The sequence below is a fragment of the Maylandia zebra genome, linkage group LG3, assembly GCF_041146795.1.
Source record: "Maylandia zebra isolate NMK-2024a linkage group LG3, Mzebra_GT3a, whole genome shotgun sequence".
NCBI classification, from domain to species: Eukaryota; Metazoa; Chordata; class Actinopteri; order Cichliformes; family Cichlidae; genus Maylandia; species Maylandia zebra.
This window is the reverse complement of record NC_135169.1, coordinates 10169082-10193447: the sequence shown is the minus strand read 5'-3', so window position 1 is coordinate 10193447 and position 24366 is coordinate 10169082. Positions and strand designations below refer to the sequence as shown.

The 24366-nt window shown below is 41.4% G+C and overlaps 2 protein-coding genes across 2 annotated transcripts in view; both read left to right on the top strand.

The window, feature by feature from the left end:
* The window catches only part of LOC106676470 (uncharacterized), a 234236-nt gene extending 217315 nt beyond the window's left edge, over nucleotides 1-16921 (top strand). The window contains exons 12-15 of the mRNA XM_076877656.1: nucleotides 11790-11836; nucleotides 11985-12517; nucleotides 12607-12653; nucleotides 14353-16921. Of these exons, the coding sequence (XP_076733771.1) occupies nucleotides 11790-11836; nucleotides 11985-12517; nucleotides 12607-12653; nucleotides 14353-15742 (2017 nt within the window). The 3' untranslated portion in view covers nucleotides 15743-16921. The remainder of the gene's footprint in view (nucleotides 1-11789; nucleotides 11837-11984; nucleotides 12518-12606; nucleotides 12654-14352) is intronic.
* The window catches only part of LOC143416657 (uncharacterized), a 376067-nt gene that overhangs the window by 274796 nt on the left and 76905 nt on the right, over nucleotides 1-24366 (top strand). The window lies entirely within an intron of this gene.

Below are 24366 nucleotides of genomic sequence, written 5' to 3'. Positions count from 1 at the left end.
CAATGACATCCTCAAACAGCAATCTGAGCTGCTGAAGCTGGACTTCCTCCAACCTTCAGCCTCCTTGGTCAGTTGCAGGTGAGTGCTTTTATCTCTGGGCCCACCCCCACCTGTGGCAGAGGGATAGGCCGTTTCAGCCGGCTGCTCAGCCTTAACACCTGGCTTTCCTCCGCCTGTGTCTCCCACGGCGTGGGTTTTATTAACAACTTTGATGCCTTCTGGGAGAGGAGGCATCTTTTTGGGGCAGACGGGCTCCACCTCAACGCCTGGGGACGCCGTTTGCTGTCCGCCAATTTGGCATTTGGCGTACAGCACTCCCGCACATCGCCCTGTCACTACCCCAAACTGACATTACCTGCTGATCTGTCTGCCACTGACTGATGTTCCCCTGGTCCCAGCTCCTATATTTGTTCCACTTTTAACAGTAATACACAAAACTCTGGACTCGGACCTTTCTCTCCCACAGTCAACACAATACCCGTCATAATCACAAACAGAGCAACAGAATTATCATAAATCCAGTAACTCCAAAAATATTAATAACCTCCGGCCTCTTCAAAAATATCAACATCCATTCAACTCTATTGTCAAAAATCCACCAGTCTCAATCAGTATGGCACTTTTAAATGTACGCTCTCTGTGGAACAAGTCTTTTATTATTAATGATTTAATTATAGATAATAAACTTGACTGTTTATTTTTAACTGAAACATGGCTGGGCTCGGATGCACCAGTTGTTCTCACTGAGGCCTCCCCACCAAATTTTAATTTCTCTTTTTCTATTAGAAGTGGTGAGAGAGGTGGTGGGACTGCATCTTTAGCCAACAACACACTCACCACCAAACAAATTTTATTTGATCATTTTACCACTTTTGAATTCCACGCTATTGTTTTCAGCAGCCCTCCAGTTTTATCTGTCACAATTTATAGACCACCTAAAGACAGCGCTGCTTTTATCAAGGAATTCTCAGAATTTTTAACAAACATACATTCAAAATATAATATGATAATTTTAACCTGCACATAGATAATCCTTCTGACTCTGCATCAAAAGAATTCTTAAACATTCTTCACTGTTTGGATTTTACCCAGCATGTCACACAGCCGACTCACAACAGAGGACACACTCTGGACCTGGTCATCACCCATGGGCTGTCCACCAGCGTGTCCTCTGTTGTTGACTTGGCTGTCTCTGACCACTACTGTGTGTTTTTTAACATCACTGGTTTTATTCAGCGGTGCGAACTGTGAGGAGGCGCTATCTAACCTCTGAAGTGGCTGCAAATTTTACCAGGGTTTTAGACGAATGCCCCCCTGTGATTCTACCTGCACCCTGCGATTTGATTTTTAATCATTTTATCAGCAAACTGAAGAAAAGCCTTGACTCCGTTGCTCTACTCACCACCAAAAAGATTAACGTAAAACATGCATCACCCTGGAGAAACGAAGAAGTCAAAAAACTCAAAAGAGATTGCAGGGCAGCAGAAAGGAGGTGGAGGAAAAATAAAAATGCTATCAACCATCAAATATTTTGCGAGCAACTTAAAGTGTACAATAATACATTAAGGAACTCAAGAAATTCACACTTCGCCAAAATAATCAGTATTAACAAAAATAATCCCAAGGTCCTCTTTTCCACCATAGATCATTTATTTAACCCTGATTTTAAAAGCTCCCAAAGAAGCCCCACAGACTCGCTCTGTGAGCAGTTTGCAGACCACTTCAGGGGAAAGATCAGCGCCATCAGATCTGATATTTTATCTAATCGCGATATGATTGTAAACACATCTGAGGGCTCGATTGTACCTGAGGAGACACTGGACAGCTTTGTCCTGGTTAATGCTGAGAACTTTCAGAAGGTTTTCTCCACAGTGAGACCCACCACATGTCTTTTAGATCCAATCCCTTCTTCACTCTTTAAAACACTTTATGGATTTTTTGAGGCTGAGCTTTTATACATGATGAATTGCTCTCTTCAGTTGGGTGTCTTCCCTGCTGCCTTTAAAACGGCGGTGGTGAGGCCCCTTCTGAAGAAGAGCAATTTGGATTGTAATGATTTTAATAACTACAGACCTGTATCCAACTTACCATTTTTAAGTAAAGTCTTAGAAAAACTTGTTTTTACTCAGATTACTGATTTTCTCAATGATAGACAGATCCTGGAGATATTCCAGTCTGGATTTAGGGTGAACCACAGCACAGAGACGGCTCTCCTAAAGGTTTTAAATGATCTTAGATGTAACTGGGACTCCCAAAAGCTCTCAGTCCTGGTGCTACTGGATCTAAGCGCAGCCTTTGATACAGTAGACCACGCTATTCTTTTAAACAGACTGAAACACATGGTGGGCCTCTCTGGTGCTGTACACAACTGGTTCACTTCCTATCTCTCTGACAGAACTTTTATGGTGAGTATGGATACATGCTCCTCTAAGATCCATAAAATGACATGTGGTGTGCCTCAAGGGTCGGTTCTAGGCCCTGTACTTTTTAATTTGTATATGCTCCCTCTCGGCAGTGTCATCAGGAGGCATGGAGTGAACTTCCACAGTTACGCTGATGACACGCAGCTGTACATCTCCGTGTCTCCTGATGACACCAGACAAATGGATGCCCTTTTTAACTGTATCTTGGATATAAGATCTTGGACGGCAGAAAACTTTTTACAGCTTAACCAGGACAAGACTGAAGTTTTAATTGTCGGTCCTGAGGCTCAGAGAGAGAAACTCTTGTCTAAATTAGAGGCATTTTCACTATGTCCTTCGCTACAAGTGAAAAACCTGGGTGTTATTTTTGACTCTGAGCTTGGTTTTATCCCACATATTAAACATGTAACCAAAATTGGATTTTATCATCTAAAAAATATAGCCAGAGTCCGCCCTATTCTCTCTCGGGCCAACACGGAGATGCTGATGCATGCTTTTATTACCAGTCGCATTGATTACTGCCCTGCTCTCTGGTCTTCCTAAGAAGAATATTTCAACTTTACAACTTTTGCAAAACTCGGCAGCTCGTGTGCTGACGAAGACCAGAGGGCGGGCCCACATTACACCGGTTTTAGAATCGCTGCACTGGCTCCCCGTGTGTTTCAGGATCGATTTTAAAGTTCTTTTATTGGTTTTTAAATGTCTTAATGGTCTTGGGCCTTCTTATCTCTCAGATCTGCTTTTACCATACGAACCCTCGCGGACCCTGAGGTCCTCTGGTGCTGGCCTTTTAATTGTCCCTAAAGTCAGGACACATGCTCACGGAGAGGCAGCTTTTCAGTGGTATGGTCCTCGTCTGTGGAACAGCCTGCCGGAGGAGCTCAGGGCCGCAGAGAACGTACATGTTTTTAAGAACAGGCTCAAGACCACCTTTTTAATTTAGCTTTTACTTAGCGTTTATTTATTTTATGCTTATTTATTCTATCCTGTTATTCTATTATTAATTTAGGATTTACCTAAAATTTATTGATTTTATTCTTATTCATTTTTTAATCTTGTTACTCTATTTATATTTATATTTATATTGTATCCTGTTCTTATTTATTTTATCATTTTACCCTGTATATAGCCTATTGTGTCATATCTCCAGTGTTTCCTCGGAGGGCGCTCTCTGCACCGGGGCTGTGATCGACTGTGGCTGCTGGGGCTCTGGGGTCCTCTCAGCCTGGCTGGGGGGCTCCTTGGCCTCCCTCCTGCTGTGTGCCCAGCCTGGAGGCTGCGGTCTGTGACCGGCTCCCGGTGCAGACGGCTCCCTGTTATAGTGTTTCCTCACTTGGCTCATGAAAGGTGGAAAGGTTTTAGGAATATCACCAACTACAAGCCTAAAACCCCCCACTCCACCGATGACTTGCTCTTAGCCAACACCCTTAACGACTTCTACTGCCGTTTTGACGAGCCATCAGGCAGCCTTCACACCTCCAACGGCCCCAACAATAGAGACACTTTGGACACTCATTCCCCCACCTCTCCCCCCTCCATAGAGCCATCACCACCTTCAAACTGTTCACCTACAACACCCCCCTCCTCACCCCACACAAAAGAGGATTTCACACCACCTCCTCCGACCACAACTCTTCATATTCATGAAGCAGATGTGAGGAAGCAGTTTAGGAGTCTGAATGCTCGGAAAGCTCCCGGCCCAGACGGTGTGTCTCCTGCCACCCTCAGACACTGTGCAAACGAGCTGGCCCCAGTGTTTTCTGGCATTTTCAACTCCTCACTGCAGGCATGTCATGTGCCTGCCTGCTTCAAGTCCTCCACCATAATCCCTGTCCCCAAGAAACCTAGGATCACTGGACTAAATGACTACAGACCCGTGGCTCTGACATCTGTGGTCATGAAGTCATTTGAGCGCCTAGTTCTCTCCCATCTCAGGACCCTCACGGCCCCCCTCCTGGACCCCCTGCAGTTTGCATATAGAGCCAACAGGTCTGTAGATGACGCCATCAACATGGCCCTACACTTCATCCTGCAGCATCTGGACTCCCCAGGAACCTACGCCAGGATCCTGTTTGTGGACTTCAGCTCTGCCTTCAACACCATCCTTCCAGACCATCTCCGAGGCAAGCTTTCCCAGATGAATGTGCCTGATCCCATCTGCCGGTGGATCACTGACTTCCTGACGGACAGGAAGCAGCACGTGAGGCTGGGAAAGAATGTCTCGGACTCCCGGACCATCAGCACCGGCTCCCCTCAGGGCTGTGTTCTTTCTCCTCTGCTCTTCTCCCTGTACACCAACTGCTGCACCTCCACCCACCAGTCTGTCAAGCTAATCAAGTTCGCAGATGACACCACCGTCATTGGGCTCATCTCGGACGGGGACGAGTCTGCCTACAGGAGGGAGGTTGAACGTCTGGTGTCCTGGTGCAGCCACAACAACCTGGTGCTGAATGCCCAGAAGACAGTGGAGATTATTGTGGACTTCAGGAAGCACACAGCCCCACTCCCCCCCATCATCCTGACTGACACCCCCATCACCTCTGTGGACTCATTCCGCTTCCTGGGTACCACCATCACCCAGGACCTGAAGTGGGAGCCCACCATCACCTCCGTCATCAAGAAAGCCCAGCAGAGGATGTACTTCCTGAGGCAGCTGAAGAAATTCAACCTGCCAACACGGACGATGATGCAGTTCTACACTGCAATCATCGAGTCCATCCTCACCTCCTCCATCACCGTGTGGTACGCTGGAGCCACTATCAGGGACAAACAGAGACTGCAGCGTGTTGTGCGCTCTGCTGAGAAGGTGATTGGCTGCAGACTCCCATCTCTGCAGGACCTGTACACCTCCAGGACACTGGGGCGTGCAGCTCGGATCTCAGCTGACCCTTCTCACCCTGGACACAGTCTGTTTGACCTGCTCCCCTCAGGCAGGAGGCTCCGGTCCATTCGCACCAGAACCTCTCGCCATAAGAACAGTTTCTTCCCCTCTGCTGTTGGACACATGAACAATAACCGTACGACTGTACCCACCACTAACACATGACCCTACGCTGTGTTCACTGCATCATTTCATGTTTGGCACTGATCACCACCTGCACTCATGTATATATCTTTCTACTTAGCACTTTAATTCTTATTCTTATTTTATATTTTTATGACAGTATGTTTGCACTGAAGCACCGCAGCAATTTCCTAATGTTGTAAACCTGCTCAACATTTGGCAATAAAACCCTTTCTGATTCTGATTCTGATTCATGCGAGCCCAGCCCAATTTTTACTCTTTAAATGTGTGTGTGTGTGTGTGTGTGTGTGTGGGGGGAGATATGTGTGTATTCACATCGTTTATGTTAATGAGAGTGTGGGGAGTGAGTTGGAGGGTGAGGTGGGCTGCTTTTAACCATGTAAAGCACTTTGTGCTACATTTTTTTTGTATGAAAAGTGCTTTATGGCGACCGTGGCTCAGGGGTTGGGAATCGCATCTGTAACCGGAAGGTCGCAGGTTCGATCCCTGGGCTCTCTGTCCTGGTCGTTGTGTCCCTGGGCAAGATGCTTTACCCTACTTGCCTACTGGTGTTGGCCAGAGGGGCCGATGGCGCGATATGGCAGCCTGGCTTCTGTCAGTCTGCCCCAGGGCAGCTGTGGCTACAACTGTAGCTGCCTCCACCAGTGTGTGAATGTGAGAGTGAATGAATAGTGGCATTGTAAAGCGCTTTGGGTGCCTTGAAAAGCGCTATATAAATCCAATCCATTATTATTATTATTTATAAATAAAGATTGATTGAAAAAGGGAATACATATGCAAGGATGCTCTTCATCGACTACAGCTCGGCATTTAACACCATCATCCCCTCAAAACTTGCTTTGTAGCTCATCAACCTTGGGCTGGGAACACCGATCTGCAGATGGATTCTAAACTTCCTCACAAACAGGCCCCAGGTGGTGAGAGTTGGCAAGCACACCTCCTCATCACTCATCCTAAACAGAGGTACGCCACAGGGTTGTGAGCTTAGCCCCCTCCTATATTCCCTGCTCACACACGACTGTGTTGCTAAACACGATTCCAACATCATCATCAAGTTTGCGGATGACACAACCATCATAGGCCTCATCACAGACAATGATCAGACGGCCTATAGATATGGAACGCCAGGACTGCCATAATGAATTAATTAAATACACCATTAAATAATTAATTAAATGTGTCAATAATTAATTAAAATTGGAATTAATTAATTAAATAAATAGTTATGGCACATGTAATTAATTAATTATTGACACAATTAATTAATTATTGACACATTTAATTAATTATTTAATGATATATTTATTTATTTCATTTTGGCAGTCCTGGCGCCTGGCTCTCATCTTGAAATAATTTTATCTGTCAGCCTCACCCATCAAACTCAGGGGGCGGGGTTAACGCTGCCCATGCAGCTTCTCTAACATTTGATTGGTTGCCGTGCAAAGTAAGTCAAAACAGGTCGATCCTAGATAATCGATTGCTTGTGTAGACTTGGGGCAGCCAGGTATCCCAGAATGCAGATCAAATCACAGGCAGCAATGGTGGTGGTGTAGTTTTAAAATACCCCGTTTTTCTGTCACCAGCTACACTTTTAACAGTGTTTTAGCCGCGAATGTCGCGACGTATGTCTGGTCAGGTTGTCAACATAGAACATGTTTGCAAAAGTGCTCAGATGTTTTCAGAGATTTCACTAGCTCTGCTAACAGTTAGCATGCAGAGTGCACCGAGGGGGTTACGTTAACCGGTTTGTTTACATATTCCACTCTCCGTGTTCCACATGTTGCATTCGCAGATTCTCATTTTCACCGAACGATCGTCTCTTTCCGCCTGGTCTTGTGTCTCTGTGCTTCTGTAACATAAAGAACGAGCTGACATTTTTCTCACGAAACCAGCGATCAGCTCAACAGACCCTCAGTTTACCTGCATGCATCCTCCTCCTCATCTGTCAGCTGTTTAACACCTGCTGCTAATTCAAGAAACACGCCTACGTTACCTGGTGATAGTCACAGTTTAACTGGGCAGCCGGTGCTCGATATAAAGCAATGTCAGCGCATTTTTCTGCACAAGATAAGTAAATATAGTGTTTTTCCCGAGCGCAGAGCTGCTGGAGCTCGTTTCCTTACAGAGCACTTTAAAGGCGAACAGCTTTATCAGCGGCTGATGTCCAATCACCAGCACACAGCTTTGAAACCTCAGCTGAGTTTTAGCTCTCAGTGGTTAAACGCTGGACTTCATTCACTCAGGTTCTGTCTGTCGGGTCACGTTTACTTCGCTGTTTTATTTACAACTGAGCAAATCGGTTTGGCTGAGGTTAAAGTTACGTTTCATAACTGCACAGTTTCACAGACGTTTAATGGTTCAGTGGCACATGTGTTAGACTGAACTATCATCTAAATATCATCTGTTTTTTAATAGTTATTCAACTGTATTCTAAGCACCAGCTGTCTGTTAGAATGTGATTTTTTTCTCTCTCTGTTGGCAGAGGTATAAAAATGCGCAGGAAAATCTGACGTGCATGGCAAACTTCACCGACGATATTTAGGGAGGAATAAACACACATCAAACATAAATGAACCATTTGTCTGTCTCTATAATTGAGAGCATTTTCTCTTCTTATGTCAACACTCTCTCTCTCTCTCTCTCTCTCTCTCTCTCTTTTTTTTTGCTTTTTTTTTGCTTTTTCGGTCATGTTATGTTTACCTGTCAAAGGCTTGTTACAAACTATGAAACACATGGTGCAGACTTCTGGATGTTAGAAGAAAACTAATACTGCTCATGAATGAGACTAAAGGCAGGAAGGTGTCCTTTAAAACTAAACATGTTAATAGGACCTCCCTGTTTATATCATAGTTTATGATATAGCACGTGTATTTCAGTAATAGCCTGCTGAGGCCACTATACGTGCTGGCCTCATATCAAATGTGAAGGCAGACTGAGTCTATGTTTGACGTTTTTTATATCTAATCTTCCTTTTCAAACATTTAAACAGCAGCGAGTCTGCAGCTGAGGGAATACAAACTCAGGTTTGCTCATTTCTTGGATTCATTTGGTGATTTATTAAATGTATAACTGTTATTCTAATCTGCTGCTGAGTCTCTTACACTTTTCTTTATGCTGTATATTTTCACGTCTCTGGAATAGTTGGCAGTTAGATAGTCAGCTGGGAAACTTTGTGTTAACTCATGGAGCTGAGGATATCGTGGACATGCTGACCTCGCTGCGTGGTGTACAGAGCGAGGTCAGCATGATTAATATTCACAATAAAAATATTAGCCGAACATCATGAAGTCTGTATGTGTTTCATAGTGTCGAACAACCTTTGTACAGTTAAAGCCAGCAGTTACTACATGACGGAAACACCAACGTTATCTCTTTTATGTGTTTATACACAGGTCACGCTGATTACTGAACAAAAACCCAAAGATCAGATGTTAAACAGATTTATTTGCTCTCTCTCCTCTTAAACATGTTTTTAATGTTAGTTATAATTCAGACTGAAACACGTAGGACACATAAGAACATCAGGAAATAAAACCCCGATAAATATAACCTCAGTAAAAGAAGTCAGCGGGGGTTACTACAGCTGTGTACCGGGGCCTGCGCTTTGTCGGTGGGATTGCTTGCGAGGCGAGCGGGTCTATCCCACGCTTTGCCGTGAGACTGGGACGACATCTCCGAAATCATCGAAACACTTTTGCAAAGAGGCTGTATCTTGACAAACCGACCAGACACATGAAGATTAAACCGCTACATTCTCGGCTAAAAAAATATTAAAACGGTATTTGGTGACACACAAACAGGGTTTTTCAAAGCTCAGTTCTGTTAGCTTCCACATGCAGGTTGTTGTGTGCTAGAAACAATGGCCACCAGGCCAAAGCAATGGTTTTGACTCGATCAGCGTTAACCCCGCCCCCTGAGTTTGATGGGTGAGGCTGACAGATAAAATTATTTCATGATGAGAGCCAGGCGTCAGGACTGCCAAAATGAAATAAATAAATATATCATTAAATAATTAATTAAATGTGTCAATAATTAATTAAATGTGTCAATAATTAATTAAAATGTGAAATACATAAATAATTAATTAAATGTGTCAATAATTAATTAATTAAATGTGTCAATAATTAATTAAATGTGTCAATAATTAATTAATTAAATGTGTCAATAATTAATTAATTAAATGTGTCAATAATTAATTAAAACGTGAAATACATAAATAATTAATTAAATGTGTCAATTAATTAATTAAATGTGTCAATAATTAATTAAAATGTGAAATACATAAATAATTAATTAAATGTGTCAATAATTAATTAATTAAATGTGTCAATAATTAATTAAATGTGTCAATAATTAATTAATTAAATGTGTCAATAATTAATTAAAACGTGAAATACATAAATAATTAATTAAATGTGTCAATAATTAATTAATTAAATGTGTCAATAATTAATTAATTAAATGTGTCAATAATTAATTAAATGTGTCAATAATTAATTAAAATGTGAAATACATAAATAATTAATTAAATGTGTCAATAATTAATTAAATGTGGCAATAATTAATTAAATGTGTCAATAATTAATTAAAATGTGAAATACATAAATAATTAATTAAATGTGTCAATAATTAATTAAATGTGTCAATAATTAATTAAATGTGTCAATAATTAATTAATTAAATGTGTCAATAATTAATTAAATGTGTCAATAATTAATTAAATGTGTCAATAATTAATTAAAACGTGAAATACATAAATAATTAATTAAATGTGTCAATAATTAATTAATTAAATGTGTCAATAATTAATTAAATGTGTCAATAATTAATTAAATGTGTCAATAATTAATTAAATGTGTCAATAATTAATTAAAACGTGAAATACATAAATAATTAATTAAATGTGTCAATTAATTAAAATGTGAAATACATAAATAATTAATTAAATGTGTCAATAATTAATTAATTAAATGTGTCAATAATTAATTAAATGTGTCAATAATTAATTAATTAAATGTGTCAATAATTAATTAAATGTGTCAATAATTAATTAAAATGTGAAATACATAAATAATTAATTAAATATGTCAATAATTAATTAATTAAATGTGTCAATAATTAATTAAAACGTGAAATACATAAATAATTAATTAAATGTGTCAATAATTAATTAATTACATATATCATAACTATTTATTTAATTAATTAATTCCAATTTTAATTAATTATTGCCACATTTAATTAATTATTTAATGGTGTATTTAATTAATTCATTATGGCAGTCCTGGCGTTCCAAATATAGAGAGGAGGTGATGGCGCTGTACGAGTGGTGTCTGGAAAATAACCTGACTCTCGACCAGTCAGGGAACACCAGCCCATCCACATAAACAGTGTCAAGGCCGAAAGGGTCAGCAGCTTCAAGTTCCTTGGAGTCAACATCACCGAGGACTTCTCCTGGACCCTTCACACAGACACTGCTTCACACAGACGCTGCTATCAGGAAAGCTCGCCAGCGGCTTTACTTCCTGAGGAGGCTGAGGAAGTTTAGCATGAATGCCAACATCACCTCAAATTTCTACAGGTGTGCGATCGAGAGCTTGCTGACGAGCTGCATCACAGTTTTGTACGAAGCTGCTCTGCCAGCAGCCGTAAATCACTACAGAGGGTGAAGGCAGCAGAGCACATCACTGGCACGAGGCTTCCTGCCATTCAGGACATTTATCTCCAGCGTTGCCTCCGTAAAGCTCACAGCATCATCAAGGACCACAGCCACCCAGCACATCAGCTGTTCTTGTTACCATCTGGCAGACGTTACAGGAGTCTGTCTGCTCGGACTACAAGACTTAAACACAGTTTCTACCATCAACCACAACACTTAAACACAGTTTCTACCATCAACCACAACACTTAAACACACACAACACAGCACTCAGAAGCTGCAGCTTCACAAGTACTCTGTTTAATCTGCACTGGTCACTTCACTTTATTGATATCTATATTTAAAAGTGCAATACTGTGATTTTCTGCTGCTCATTCCTGTGCAATGTCCCATCTGCCCCCCCGTCATGTTTCTTATTTAATCACTAGTGTACATATATTTATATTTATAGATACATATATATTTAGTCATCTTTTCTCTTTTACCACGTCTCTCTAATATTTGCTCCTTACTATTTTTCTATTTTATTATTATTTTATTTTATTTTCTCCTACTGTATCATGCTGCTGAGTGACTGCTGCTCGTCAAACACATCTCATTGCAATGTTGACCCTGTGCTAACTTGCATATGACAAATAAACTGAAACTGACTGTGCTGCTCTGACCCCCCTCCTCCTTTCAGGGTGGAGCCTGCTGGAGTCCGATGGTTGAGACCAGGTCTGAGGAAGTGTAAGTGTGTTTTTAATGGGATTCATGAAAACAAAGCAGCACACATTCAACCATCTTCATCATGTCAGGAGTCATCATCAAAGTGTCAATCAATGAACAGATGATGGATCAATAACTGCAGCTGGATTGTGTTTGTTCTCTCCATCAGATTCCTGTCAACTCACAATCGACACAAACACAGTGAACACAAAGCTCCAACTGTCTGACAACAACAGGAAGGTGACATGTGTGGAGGAGGTTCAGTCATATCCTGATCATCCAGACAGATTTGATGTTTGGGAACAGCTGCTGTGTAGAAATGGTCTGACTGGTCGCTGTTACTGGGAGGTCGAGTGGAGAGGAAACGTTTGTATATCAGTGAGTTACAGAAGCATCAGAAGGAAAGGAGACAGTGACTGTTTGTTTGGAAACAATGATCAGTCCTGGAGTCTGTACTGCTCTGATGATGGTCCTCGTTATGTCTGGCACAATTACAGACCAACACCCATCTCCTCCTCCTCCTCCTCCTCCTCTGTCTCTCACAGAGCAGCAGTGTATGTGGACTGTCCTGCTGGCACTCTGTCCTTCTACAGAGTCTCCTCTGACACTCTGATCCACCTCCACACCTTCAACACCACATTCACTCAAACTCTTTATCCTGGGTTTAGTGTCTATCCTGGTTCCTCAGTGTCCCTGTGTGCAGTTGAGTATCAGCAGTCTCGTCCTGTTATAGAAAACCATCAATTGCGTGAAGTCATTTACTAATCTTTTTTTTACTGTCCACTTTTTAGGATTTCAGAAAAGCACAAATGACTGAGGCTGAAAAACCTTCATACAGGTGACCAAATTATAATTATTTTATTTGTTATTTAAAAAAAGAATGGGGGTCTTTTTTGGATTTATTTGATAGGGACAGTAGAGACTGACAGAAAAGCAGAGGGAGCGAGAGAGGGAAGACCAGGGCCACAGGTCCGACTCAAACCCAGGCAAGCCACTATTCGCCAAACGGCATATGTCCGCTTGCTCTTCCCATTAAACTAAAGGTGTGCCAGGTGACCATAATTACTAAAAAACAAACTCAACCTGATGGAACAGATTATGTGATAACTCACTTTACGGTTTACATTGCTTCTGGTTAATTACAGTTTAATTCAGATCCCTCTAACACACACCACCAGACAAGTTTGTCATTTAAGATGGAAGCATTAATTAATGGCAGGACTTCTTTGAGCAGTTTTGTAGGAATGGGCTCTAAAAGACACGTTGATGGTTTGGAGGAAGTAATTATTGAAGTTAACTCAGAAAGATCAATTGGAGAAAAAGAGTCTAACTTAACATCAATGGTACTAAGAGTAGCTGTAGATAATATTACATCTGTGGGATGATTATTGGTAATTTTTTCTCTAATGATAAAAATTTTATTTGTGAAGAAGTTCATGAAGTCATTACTAGTTAACATTCAGATAGCTGCTCTGCTCTGTGTTGGTACAGGGCATTGGAGATGATAACAGTGGGTGGATTATATTCTTAAACTTAGTTACAGCGCTTTCAGAAAGACATCTACTGTGATAAAGTCTACTCTCCACCGCTGTGTAATCAATTATTGTAAATGTAAATGTTATCAGGAAATGATCAGACAGCAGAGGGTTTTCAGGAAACACTGTTAAATGTTCAGGTTCGATGCCATATGTTAAAACAAGATCTAGAGTGTGATTAAAGTGGTGGGTGGGTTCTTTTACATTTTGAGATACTTCAATTGAGTCTAATAACAGACTAAATGCCATGTTGAGGCTGTCATTTTTCAGAATCAGAATCAGAATACTTTATTGATCCCTGGGGGAAATTATTTTTTGTTACAGTGCTCCATTATAAACCAACATTAAGACAAGACAGACAATACACTAACTAAGAATAGTACAATATATACATACATACACATACATACGTCACTCATAATTTTTAGCATCTACATGGATGTTAAAATCAGCCACAATAATTATTTTATCTGAGCTCAGAACTAAATCAGATAAAAAGTCTGAGAAATCAGAAACTCTGTGTATTCCATGTTGCTTGCAGTGTCCTGTTGTGAGATGAAGAAAAATGTCACTGACTGGCAGATGTCCTAGAAAATGTCCTTTCATCCAGTTAAGGAAGACTGGGTTAAGAAATTTCATAATGTGTTCTTGGTGGATCATTATTATCTCTCTTCGGCCTGGTCTATCTCACTGTCAAATAGTGTTGTGTCAGTAATTAGCCATATGTTGACGGAGCACAGCAGCCACAGAGACAGTAGAGGAGGTGCTACAGATCGCCTCAGAACTTACGAAAAGTAAATGACCTCAACACTAAAAGGACCATATGTGGTCTGATTTAAATTTGGTGACATACATTCTTCACAAACTTTGTGATTGCCTGAAATTTAATAGTATAATAGAGAAGAACTTGAGACTTAGAAGTCAGGTTACTAAATTAAACTGTGAACCTATGAACTACAGCAGATACCAAAGTAAATCGTCTGTTTCCACACTTTCTCACAGTCTACTGGTAACTGGGTCTCCTGAATGCAGCAATGAAGAAAAGCTTGAAAACCCTTTTGGAGCTTCTCCCTGGCAAGCAGAAACCCATCCAGATGTTGAAAATCATACAGGAGAAACACCTGTAGGGACTGAGTTTAATTCAGTGAGCAGCACCCTGCCACCAAGCTCGCACCTGCACATCTGCTCCACAGCTTTCTGCTGCCTGACTCGCTCTCAAAGTCACTCATCTTTATTGAGCAACGTACCAAGGAACAACTTAACACGGGCAGCAAGCTTACCATCCATGAAGTTACATGAGTATACACCCAACATCAGTGTTGATGATTTTGGTGATGAAACCTACATGTTCCAGTGCTCCTGTCCAGGCCTGTACCAGTGCAGTGTGACCAACCTGATGTTTGTCATGAAGGGAGAAGGAGATGTGGTTTACAGGACTGTCCCTTGGAACAGAAGGCTGCTGGCCCAACACCACAAGAAGCCTGCAGGACCTCTGTTTGACATCACGTGTCCTCAGCAGTCTGTGTGTCAGCTTCATATCCTACACTGTGAGGTCATCTCCACAGGTGGAGGCCAGTTCTTGCAGGTTGCTCATGTGAAAGATGAGGGCATCGAGTTTATCCACCCTCACCAGATAACCAAAACTCATGCTATTATAAATATCGAAGGGTTTTCTGCTTATGGTAATGTCAAGGATGAAGACTCTCCTCCTGACCCAGTCCAATCATTGGTTCTGCTCTTCTACAAACCCCCAAACGATTGTAATCCCAGATCTGTCCTCAGTGTGTTCATGTTGCCACGTAATGTTGTGTTCCCCAAAATGCGGCGTGACAGGAAGAAGTCAGACAAAACTGAGATATACATCGAGACAACCTCTGACTGCAAACTGCATCCAAAGCAGGCTTACACTCTGGCCACTGATCCTGAACATGACCTCATTAAAGTTAAACCAAAACAAGCTGATTTTCAAGAGGAGTTCTTCGAAAGCTACTTCCCATCATTTCAGGTGTTGTTAAAGAAAGTCTTTACAGATATTAACCTGTGTCTGAGAGACAAGAGCAGCTCCACCTGTGTTTGGGAAACAGAGGTTTGTCTTTTTCCTACTGGAGGAACAACTGGTACTGTGAAATCTTTGGATGCTGGTCCAGAAAAGATACGGAGGAGCTTCATCGAAAGTATATCAGGACCTGTTCTCAGGAGTCTGCTGGACCACCTGCTGGAAAAAAAAGTGTTAACTATAGATGAAGTGGACGAAGCAAAAACAGTGAAAAACAGAAAAGATAAAGCTAGTTGGGTTTTTGACACTGTGAGCAGGAAAGGTGGTGATTCAGAAATGTTTGAGGTTCTCCGTGAGGAGGATCCCTTTCTCTATAAACATCTAGGTTTGAAATAAAACGGAGAGCTGTCACATACAGATGATCTTGCTAACAGCCACTGTCACTAAACATAACATTCTCAGTGCTCCTAGGACAGTGCTGTCCAAACGCTGAATTTGTACCTACCTAGCTGTTAATCTCTTCAAGGAGTAAAGAAAAACGCATTACTCATCGATTTATTCTTATTGACTTGTAGCATTTTATGACACACAACAATTATAGATGTGTAATTTTTAACTTTTTCATGGCATGATAGTGTATTTCTTAACAATATCTATTTGTTTCATGTAGTTTTTAATATTATATTTAAACATTTTCATTTAAACCTTTCACCAAATGTGTGATTGCAAATTTCTGCATGTTTTTTTGTTTTGTTTTAGAATTTGATTTTTTTTTTCCTGCGTACTTCTGATGTTATAAGTTTTAATTTAATTTTTTGTTGGGTTTTTATTTTTTGGTTCATGGCAATGTCTGCAGGATATTTTCTGATATATTTACTGTATAATTACTGATTTTTGCCTTGTCAGATTATTGTAAACTCTTTCACTTTTACCAACATAAAATCACATCTTAATTAAAGTGCTGAATCCAAGTATTTTCATGTAGCTATTAACAAGTTTTCACTGGCAGTGCCTGAATGGATTGCAATATAGTTTGAAATGTATGAAGGGCTCAGGTGAAATTTTGTAAACCCAGAGGTTGTTACTCTTATGTTTACTCAAAAATGTTTTTGTGCTATAACTCTTCTGTTCCCAGTAACAACAGTGACTACCGTATCTTCTGCACTTTAAGGTGCACTTAAAATCCTTTTGTTAGAGTGAACTGTTAAATGTTGTCATTTTTATGCTTACCATCTCTACATCGTTTTAACTCTGTGATGCAAGGAATTCCACTGCCCCCCTCCCTCTCGAGGTTCTGGGTGGGGGGCTGTAGTCTTTTATTGCAGACACATCCTTGTGACGGTCTTTTTGATGTAAGCTTCCTGCCCAGCAGGAGGACACACACACACACACACATTCTTACATACATACAGAAGTTCACACATATACATACAATGCCTTGTCTTAGAACCATTTGGGCGTTGCCTTGCTGTGATGAACTGTTTTCCCAATAAAAGGCAGCGAGAGGAGGCCATTGTCGGGGTCATTCGTAATGAGCTGAGATACCGACGAGGCCTCCCTTGCAAGTAAACGATCGATCACTGTTGCCTTGTTTTTCTTTCACGGGAATAAGTCCTGGATACAGCAGGGTCTGAGTTTAGACCCAACACCTTTAATTATCTCAAAAATCAGCAGTGCGCTTTATAATCCAGTGCGCCTTATGTATGAATTCTCGTTGTGCTGATCACAAAGTCGCAAAATCGCTAGCCCGACGTCCCGGAGCTAGCATTAACTCCGGTTGGGCGACCAAAATCTATCTCAGCCCCGCCCGTCGGGCTATATGATAACCTGACGGGCGGGGCTGAGATAGATTTTGGTCGCCCGACCGGAGATATCACTAGCTCCGGGACGTCGGGCTAGCGATTTTGCGAGCCCTGCAAACCGATTTTATGTGGTACACGTCGCTCAAAAATCTGTCAAAAATGTTTTAGTACGACTTTGGTAAGCTACGAAGCCGCACCACTTCGCTTGATGGATTACGGCTACTGTAGTCAGGAGCCAGTAATCAGTAATCTGTGCCCAAAACTCTGTCCATGTCAGGGACCTGGGTCTGAGCGACCCAGTCCATGAGCAGTTATGACTCCTTTTATATTATGTGTGTTTCTGCACTGTGCTGCTGTTCTCGTGTCCATGCTTGTGTGTGTGGATGTGGCTGTGACAGGCACCTTCAGGCCTGGTGGGTGGGTGGCCCTGCCAGCTGGCTGGCCACACTTGAAGTTCATCACACACCTGGACCTGATCAAGCCTTGTTGGGGAGCTACTTAACAGTGTGGCTGAGCGCTCCTTGGCACGGGATCGTTGTCATGTCATTTCAGGCTTCCACTGCTGAGGCTCGGGAAAAATGAAGAGGATAATTAAGAGGAAGCATCAGTTCTGTCTCATCTAACTACACAGTATTATAATCATGCACTTATGTCTCAAACTAAGACAAAATGAGACAAAACGAGTTATGTGAGTCTTTAGATTATCAGTAAATTCTGGTGATAGGTTGACGCTCAGTGGAGCCATGTTTGGTTTGTGATGGTCAGCTTCTGTTTTGTGAATCACTCTTTGTAATTTAGAAGATCGTGCAGAAATGTGCGCGCCCTTATCTGAGAGGACATGGAGAGAGTGTCGCAGACTCGAGGTGATAAGATAAACCTCGGCGCTGGACGGCCTGCGCGTTACCTATGTGCATCTTTTCAATGACATCAGGTGAACCCATAATAAGCATTTCTATGTCTTAGACATCTTCGGTCCCGTGAAGGCTGAAGATGCGATGATGAATTAATTTCTTACGGAAACTGGAACTAGTGTTCTAGTTTGTGTTTAACACGGACTCTTTAGTGCGCTGCACACTCGCTCTCTCAGCCCGCGGGTTTCGGAACAAGAAGAAAGGAGAAAAAAGAGCACAAGCGCATCGTTAAAGCCGACTAACGTGAAAACACGTGACAAGACGAAGGTAAGCGGTACGGTTTGGTGACGTCACAGTGGAATCCAGCGTCATGACTTTAACATTGAACAAATCCGGTCCGCACAGGCTCAGAGACAGACCTCATCCTTTTACTTTAACCATGAAACATGAAGCTGTCGCTCATGAGACAGGAGCTCAGCTTTCAGCGTCACAGCTGGAACAACATCAGCTGACATGAAAGACACAGACGTTTGTTCCCTGTTAGCAAAGATGAAGATGGAGAGCGTGAGGGAACTACAGAGAGGAGGAGGAGGACACGAGCTGTGAGGGACGCAGTGGACCAGCCCTCAGACCTGTGTGTCTCACACTGCCCTGTGATTAAACTCCATGCACTCAGTTTCATTAACACTAATGAATAACAATCAAAAGATAAAGTAATAAGTTACTGTAGTTCTCAGTTACATCCTCGTGTTTACTCCACGTTCGTCTCTTTCAGACATCAGCAGGAGCGAGGACGACCCCCCCCCCCCCAGTGTGCGGACGTTCCCACCACATGAATGGGGGACAGGAGGCGCAGCTTCCAGCCCAGCTGGTAGGAAAGTCCTCCTTGGGTGGACTTCTCTGTAACTATGGACTCGTGCATGCAGACGTTTCAGTCCACAGTGATGTCAGTCAGTGCTTTTTAAAGATGTGCAGGATGTGAAATCTTCAGTTTGATTGTTAAATGTTCGTTCACTTTGTTTGTGCTTCAAATAAATTCACTTCATGGATGAAACAGTTCAATGTTGCCTCTTGTTTTGGTTCTGTGGCCCCATGAAACCCCCCCCCTGTGCGCACCCTGGTCGATCTGCTGTCAAACTTTACCTTCATCTATCAAATATTTTACATCAAAATGCTCCTTCCACTCATTTTCATGTCCTTTTCCTGCACACTGAAGTCTGAGGCAAAGCTTAAACATGAATCTGTCAACACATATAAACACACTCGAATCACTGCTTTTTCTCCTCATGCACATGAATCAGGGTCTGTCATTCAGCACACAGACTTAAATACACCAGTATAAAACAAGCAAGCGCTCCTTCCAAGTCTGTGAGCGCACGGTAATAGAAACACTTGACATGTGAAAGATAATCAGTGTTTGAATCTTCACAGAAATGCAAAAATAAAAACGTAGAATAGAAAACAGCACAGAAGTGAAGACTCACGCTCTCCTGTCACACAAGCTCAGTTAAATAAAGTTTTTTGTCCTCGTGTGAACAAAGTGAGTGTGTGTGCTGAAAGCAGCTGCTGTGTGTGTGTTTCACTTCTTATTGCATACTAAAACACACACACTCTCTTTCAGCTCAGTTTAGTGTGTGCAGCCAAACATCACGGCAGACTGCCACAGAGTTCAGCTTCCTCATAGTTTCACACGTCACTTCCTGTCCTCACAGGAAACTAAACTCTGTCTCTCACAGCAAAGAACGGAGCATTTGTCAAAGCCACACATATTCTTAAGGACAAAATCAGTATTTCACAATAAAAGCCTTGTTAATACAAAACTGTCCAGCAGCTATTAGGAGGGCCTTTAATTTGAAATAGATGGAAAAGGAAGCAGAAAAGGTCAGCCAGCTTCAGCGGTCAGAGGTTAAAGGTCATGTCCATGAAGAAATGCTGTTCATACTTTGGTTATTTTTTTTGTCTGAACTGGCAGGAAGTCCTCTGTGAGAAGCAGGAAGTCCTACTTTTGTTGTTTTTGGTGACTTTCAGAAATCTTCCAGCCGCTATAAAATAAAGTGATGCTGGAAACATTGCTGTGGCAGACGGAGGGCTCAGCCGCCTCCAACCGAGTAAAGAGGTTCAGGCTCAGCAGCTCTGATCGTTCATTGGAGTCAGCACAGAGTGTGGAGGCAAGGCAAGTTTATTTGTATAGCACAATTCAACAACAAGGTGATTCAAAGTGCTTTACAGAGACATTAAAAACAAAAACAAACAAAAAGCATGATTTACAATGATTAAAACAAGCAAACAAACTAATTAACAAACAAACAAACAAAACAGTATATAAAATCAAAACAGATAAAATCAGAACAGTAGATAAAATCAGTAGTTAATGTAAGTTTTGAAATATATATATATATATGTATGTATGTGACCTCTGTGTAGTGTCTTCTCTGGTCTGCATTCACAACAAAAAGGCAATGGTTAGAATGCTCTTTTTAATGTCGTGGGCAATCAGCACAAAATCTCGCAGGAATCCTCCATTATTCTCAGGATTACATTTCCACTTGCAGTGTGATCGTATAGTGGTAAATTTATACAACCAAAATAGAAAAACTTCAACACCATTAACATTGCATGTTAAATTTCCCAAATGAAAGGAATATAGAAATATATTTTAAAGCTGTACATGAAACAATATAAATTCTCTAAACAGTGTGGCACAGTCACATACCTGCATTCACAACAATTCAATTCAATTTTATTTATATAGCGCCAAATCACAACAAAAGTCGCCTCAAGGCGCTTCATAGATACAGAGAAAAACCCAACAATCATATGACCCCCTATGAGCAAGCACTTTGGCGACAGTGGGAAGGAAAAACTCCCTTTTAACAGGAAGAAACCTCCGGCAGAAGCAGGCTCAGTGAGGGGCGGGGCCATCTGCTGCGACCGGTTGGGGTGAGAGAAGGAAGACAGGATAAAGACATGCTGTGGAAGAGAGACAGAGGTTAATAACAGATATGATTCAATGCAGAGAGGTCTGTTAATACATAGTGAGTGAGAAAGGTGACTGGAAAGGAAAAACTCAATGCATCATGGGAATCCCCCGGCAGCCTACGTCTATTGCAGCATAACTAAGGGAGGATTCAGGGTCACCTGGTCCAGCCCTAACTATATGCTTTAGCAAAAAGGAAAGTTTGAAGCCTAATCTTGAAAGTAGAGATAGTGTCTGTCTCCTGAATCCAAACTGGAAGCTGGTTCCACAGAAGAGGGGCCTGAAAACTGAAGGCTCTGCCTCCCATTCTACTTTTAAATACTCTAGGAACAACAAGTAGGCCTGCAGAGCGAGAGCGAAGTGCTCTAATAGGGTGATATGGTACTACAAGGTCATTAAGATAAGATGGGGCCTGATTATTTAAGACCTTGTATGTGAGGAGCAGGATTTTGAATTCAATTCTGGACTTAACAGGAAGCCAATGAAGGGAAGCCAAAACAGGAGAAATATGCTCTCTCTTTCTAGTCCCTGTCAGGACTCTTGCTGCAGCATTTTGGATCAGCTGAAGGCTTTTCAGTGAGTTTTTTGGACATCCTGATAATAATGAATTACAGTCGTCCAGCCTGGAAGTAATAAATGCATGAACTAGTTTTTCAGCGTCACTCTGAGACAGGATATTTCTAATTTTAGAGATGTTGCGCAAATGGAAGAAAGCAGTCTTACATATTTGTTTAGTATGTGCGTTGAAGGACATGTCCTGGTCAAAAATGACTCCAAGGTTCCTCACAGCGTTACTGGAGGCCAAGGTAATGCCATCCAGAGTAAGAATCTGCTTAGATACCATATTTCTAAGATTTTCAGGGCCGAGTACAATAACCTCAGTTTGATCTGAATTAAGAAGCAGAAAGTTAGCGGCCATCCAGGTCTTTATGTCTTTAAGACATTCCTGCAGTTTAACTAATTGGTGTGTGTTATCTGGCTTCATGGACAGATAGAGCTGGGTGTCATCTGCATAGCAGTGTAAATGTATGCTATGTCTTCTAATGATACTGCCTAAGGGAAGCATGTATAATGTAAACAGAATTGGTCCTAGCACTGAACCCTGTGGAACTCCATAATTAACCTCAGTGTGTGAAGAGGACTCTCCATTTACATGCACAAACTGGAGTCTATTAGATAGATATGATACAAACCACTGCAGCACAGTACCTGTAATACCTACAGCATGTTCTAATCGCTCTAATAGGATATTATGGTCGACAGTATCGAACGCTGCACTGAGGTCTAGCAGGACAAGCACAGAGATGAGTCCACTGTCAGAGGCCATAAGAAGATCATTTGTAACCTTCACTAAAGCTGTTTCTGTGCTGTGCTGAGCTCTGAAACCTGACTGAAACTCTTCAAATAAACCTCTGCAGATGATCTGTTAGCTGTTTGACAACTACTCTTTCAAGGATGTTTGATATGAAAGGAAGGTTGGAGATTGGCCTATAATTAGCTAAGACTGCTGGGTCTAGAGATGCTTTTTGAGTAAAGGTTTAACTACAGCCAGCTTGAAGGCCTGTGGTACATAGCCGATCATTAGAGATAGGTTGATCATATTTAAGATCGAAGCATTAATTAATGGCAGGACTTCTTTGAGCAGTTTTGTAGGAATGGGGTCTAAAAGACATGTTGATGGTTTGGAGGAAGTAATTATTGAAGTTAACTCAGAAAGATCAATTGGAGAAAAAGAGTCTAACTTAACATCAATGGTACTAAGAGTAGCTGTAGATAATATTACATCTGTGGGATGATTACTGGTAATTTTTTCTCTAATGATAAAAATTTTATTTGTGAAGAAGTTCATGAAGTCATTACTACCCATATGGAAAAGATATATATAAATCTTATAAAGTTTGTATCTGTCTTGTGTGAAACTTGTATGAAAAGCATATAAGAGTGAAAACAGATATAAGATGCCTTGAAAAATTATATAATGAAACTTGTATGTTTTGGATACTTACTAAAACAATGTATGAAAGTAATGCGAAAGTGGCCACTTTCATGAGTAATCACATATAAGTTTTTACTATTTCTTTTCCGTATGGGTAGTTAACGTTAAAGGGATGGTTGGCTCAATAGAGCTCTGACTGTTTGTCAGCCTGGCTACAGTGCTGATGAGGCCCTGATGGTAAAAAAAAAACAACTACATTTCCGCAAAAATGACGTCACTTCCGGTTTAGGGCAGGTGGACATGCAAAAAAAATGCGCTGACGTTTATTCCAACGTAGGAAGTGTTACAAACAGCTGATCGGATCGGCAAAGCGTGTTTCTGGAATATTATGTTTTTGTTGCTGCAAGCGCTTTTTATGCAGTTTTTGCAAAGCCATATGTGGAAGGAAACTGTGACCGAGGACAAGCTGATGGCATAAGATGTCAGTACAACTCCTCCGGTTTCATATGCAAAAAAATGTATTGCGCTAGCTTACGTGGTTGAAGAGCTACCGGGATTTAAAAATAGTTACGCAAAACAGAGCGTGCCCGCTCCGACCGGCTTTAAAGGGTTAATAGCCTCAATACTTGAAATGTGCAGTTCACTTGTATTTTTATTTTTATTCCTATTTATTCTATTTATCCCCTTCGTATATTTTATTTATATATGTCTCTGTATTTATATATGTGTATATATATAATATTCTCTGTAACTTCTGTCGGTGCTGTGCTTTTGGAAACTGAATTTCCCAGAGGAACCCACCCGAGGGATTAATAAAGTTTTATCTTATCTTATCTAACATGTTTGTACTCTCTTGTTACCTCGACCAGGTCCGCGGCTCCGAACCGTGGAAAGGAGACCTCTGGCTAATACTTTGGGTTCCGTGTTGGGCTCGTAGCCGGGAGCTAGCTTTACTGTCTGGGTCAACTTTGCTAGCGAGAGACAGAGAGAGGCATTGAAAGGCTGAACTTACTTGTTTTGGAGGAAAACACAAACACAGTGTACAGTCGAGTCTTAATAGCTTACTTACAACTTGGATCGTGAGGCACTCTTTTTGGCTGCAGTGGTTATTATTATATTTACATGCTTCCATCTCCCGTTTCTGGGCAGTAGCACCTCATACTTTTCATATTGCCTTTTTCTCCCTCCCTTGTGCTCACACACACAGGAGGGGCAGTCCCACATGTTATTCCTGGAGCAAGGACTACACCACCCATGAGGCTACAGTCTGAAAGGGCTATGCCTGCCTAACACTCTGCTCATATTGCCTTCATATTAAATCATTTTTTGAATAATAACTTTGTAAAATATTTCTTCACATCAAAATGTGGGCCGCAAGTAGAGGTGAAGTGGGCTGCAAGTTTGAGTCCCCTGGTTTACAGCATCCTGCCATGCGATTGCATTTGTCTCTAACC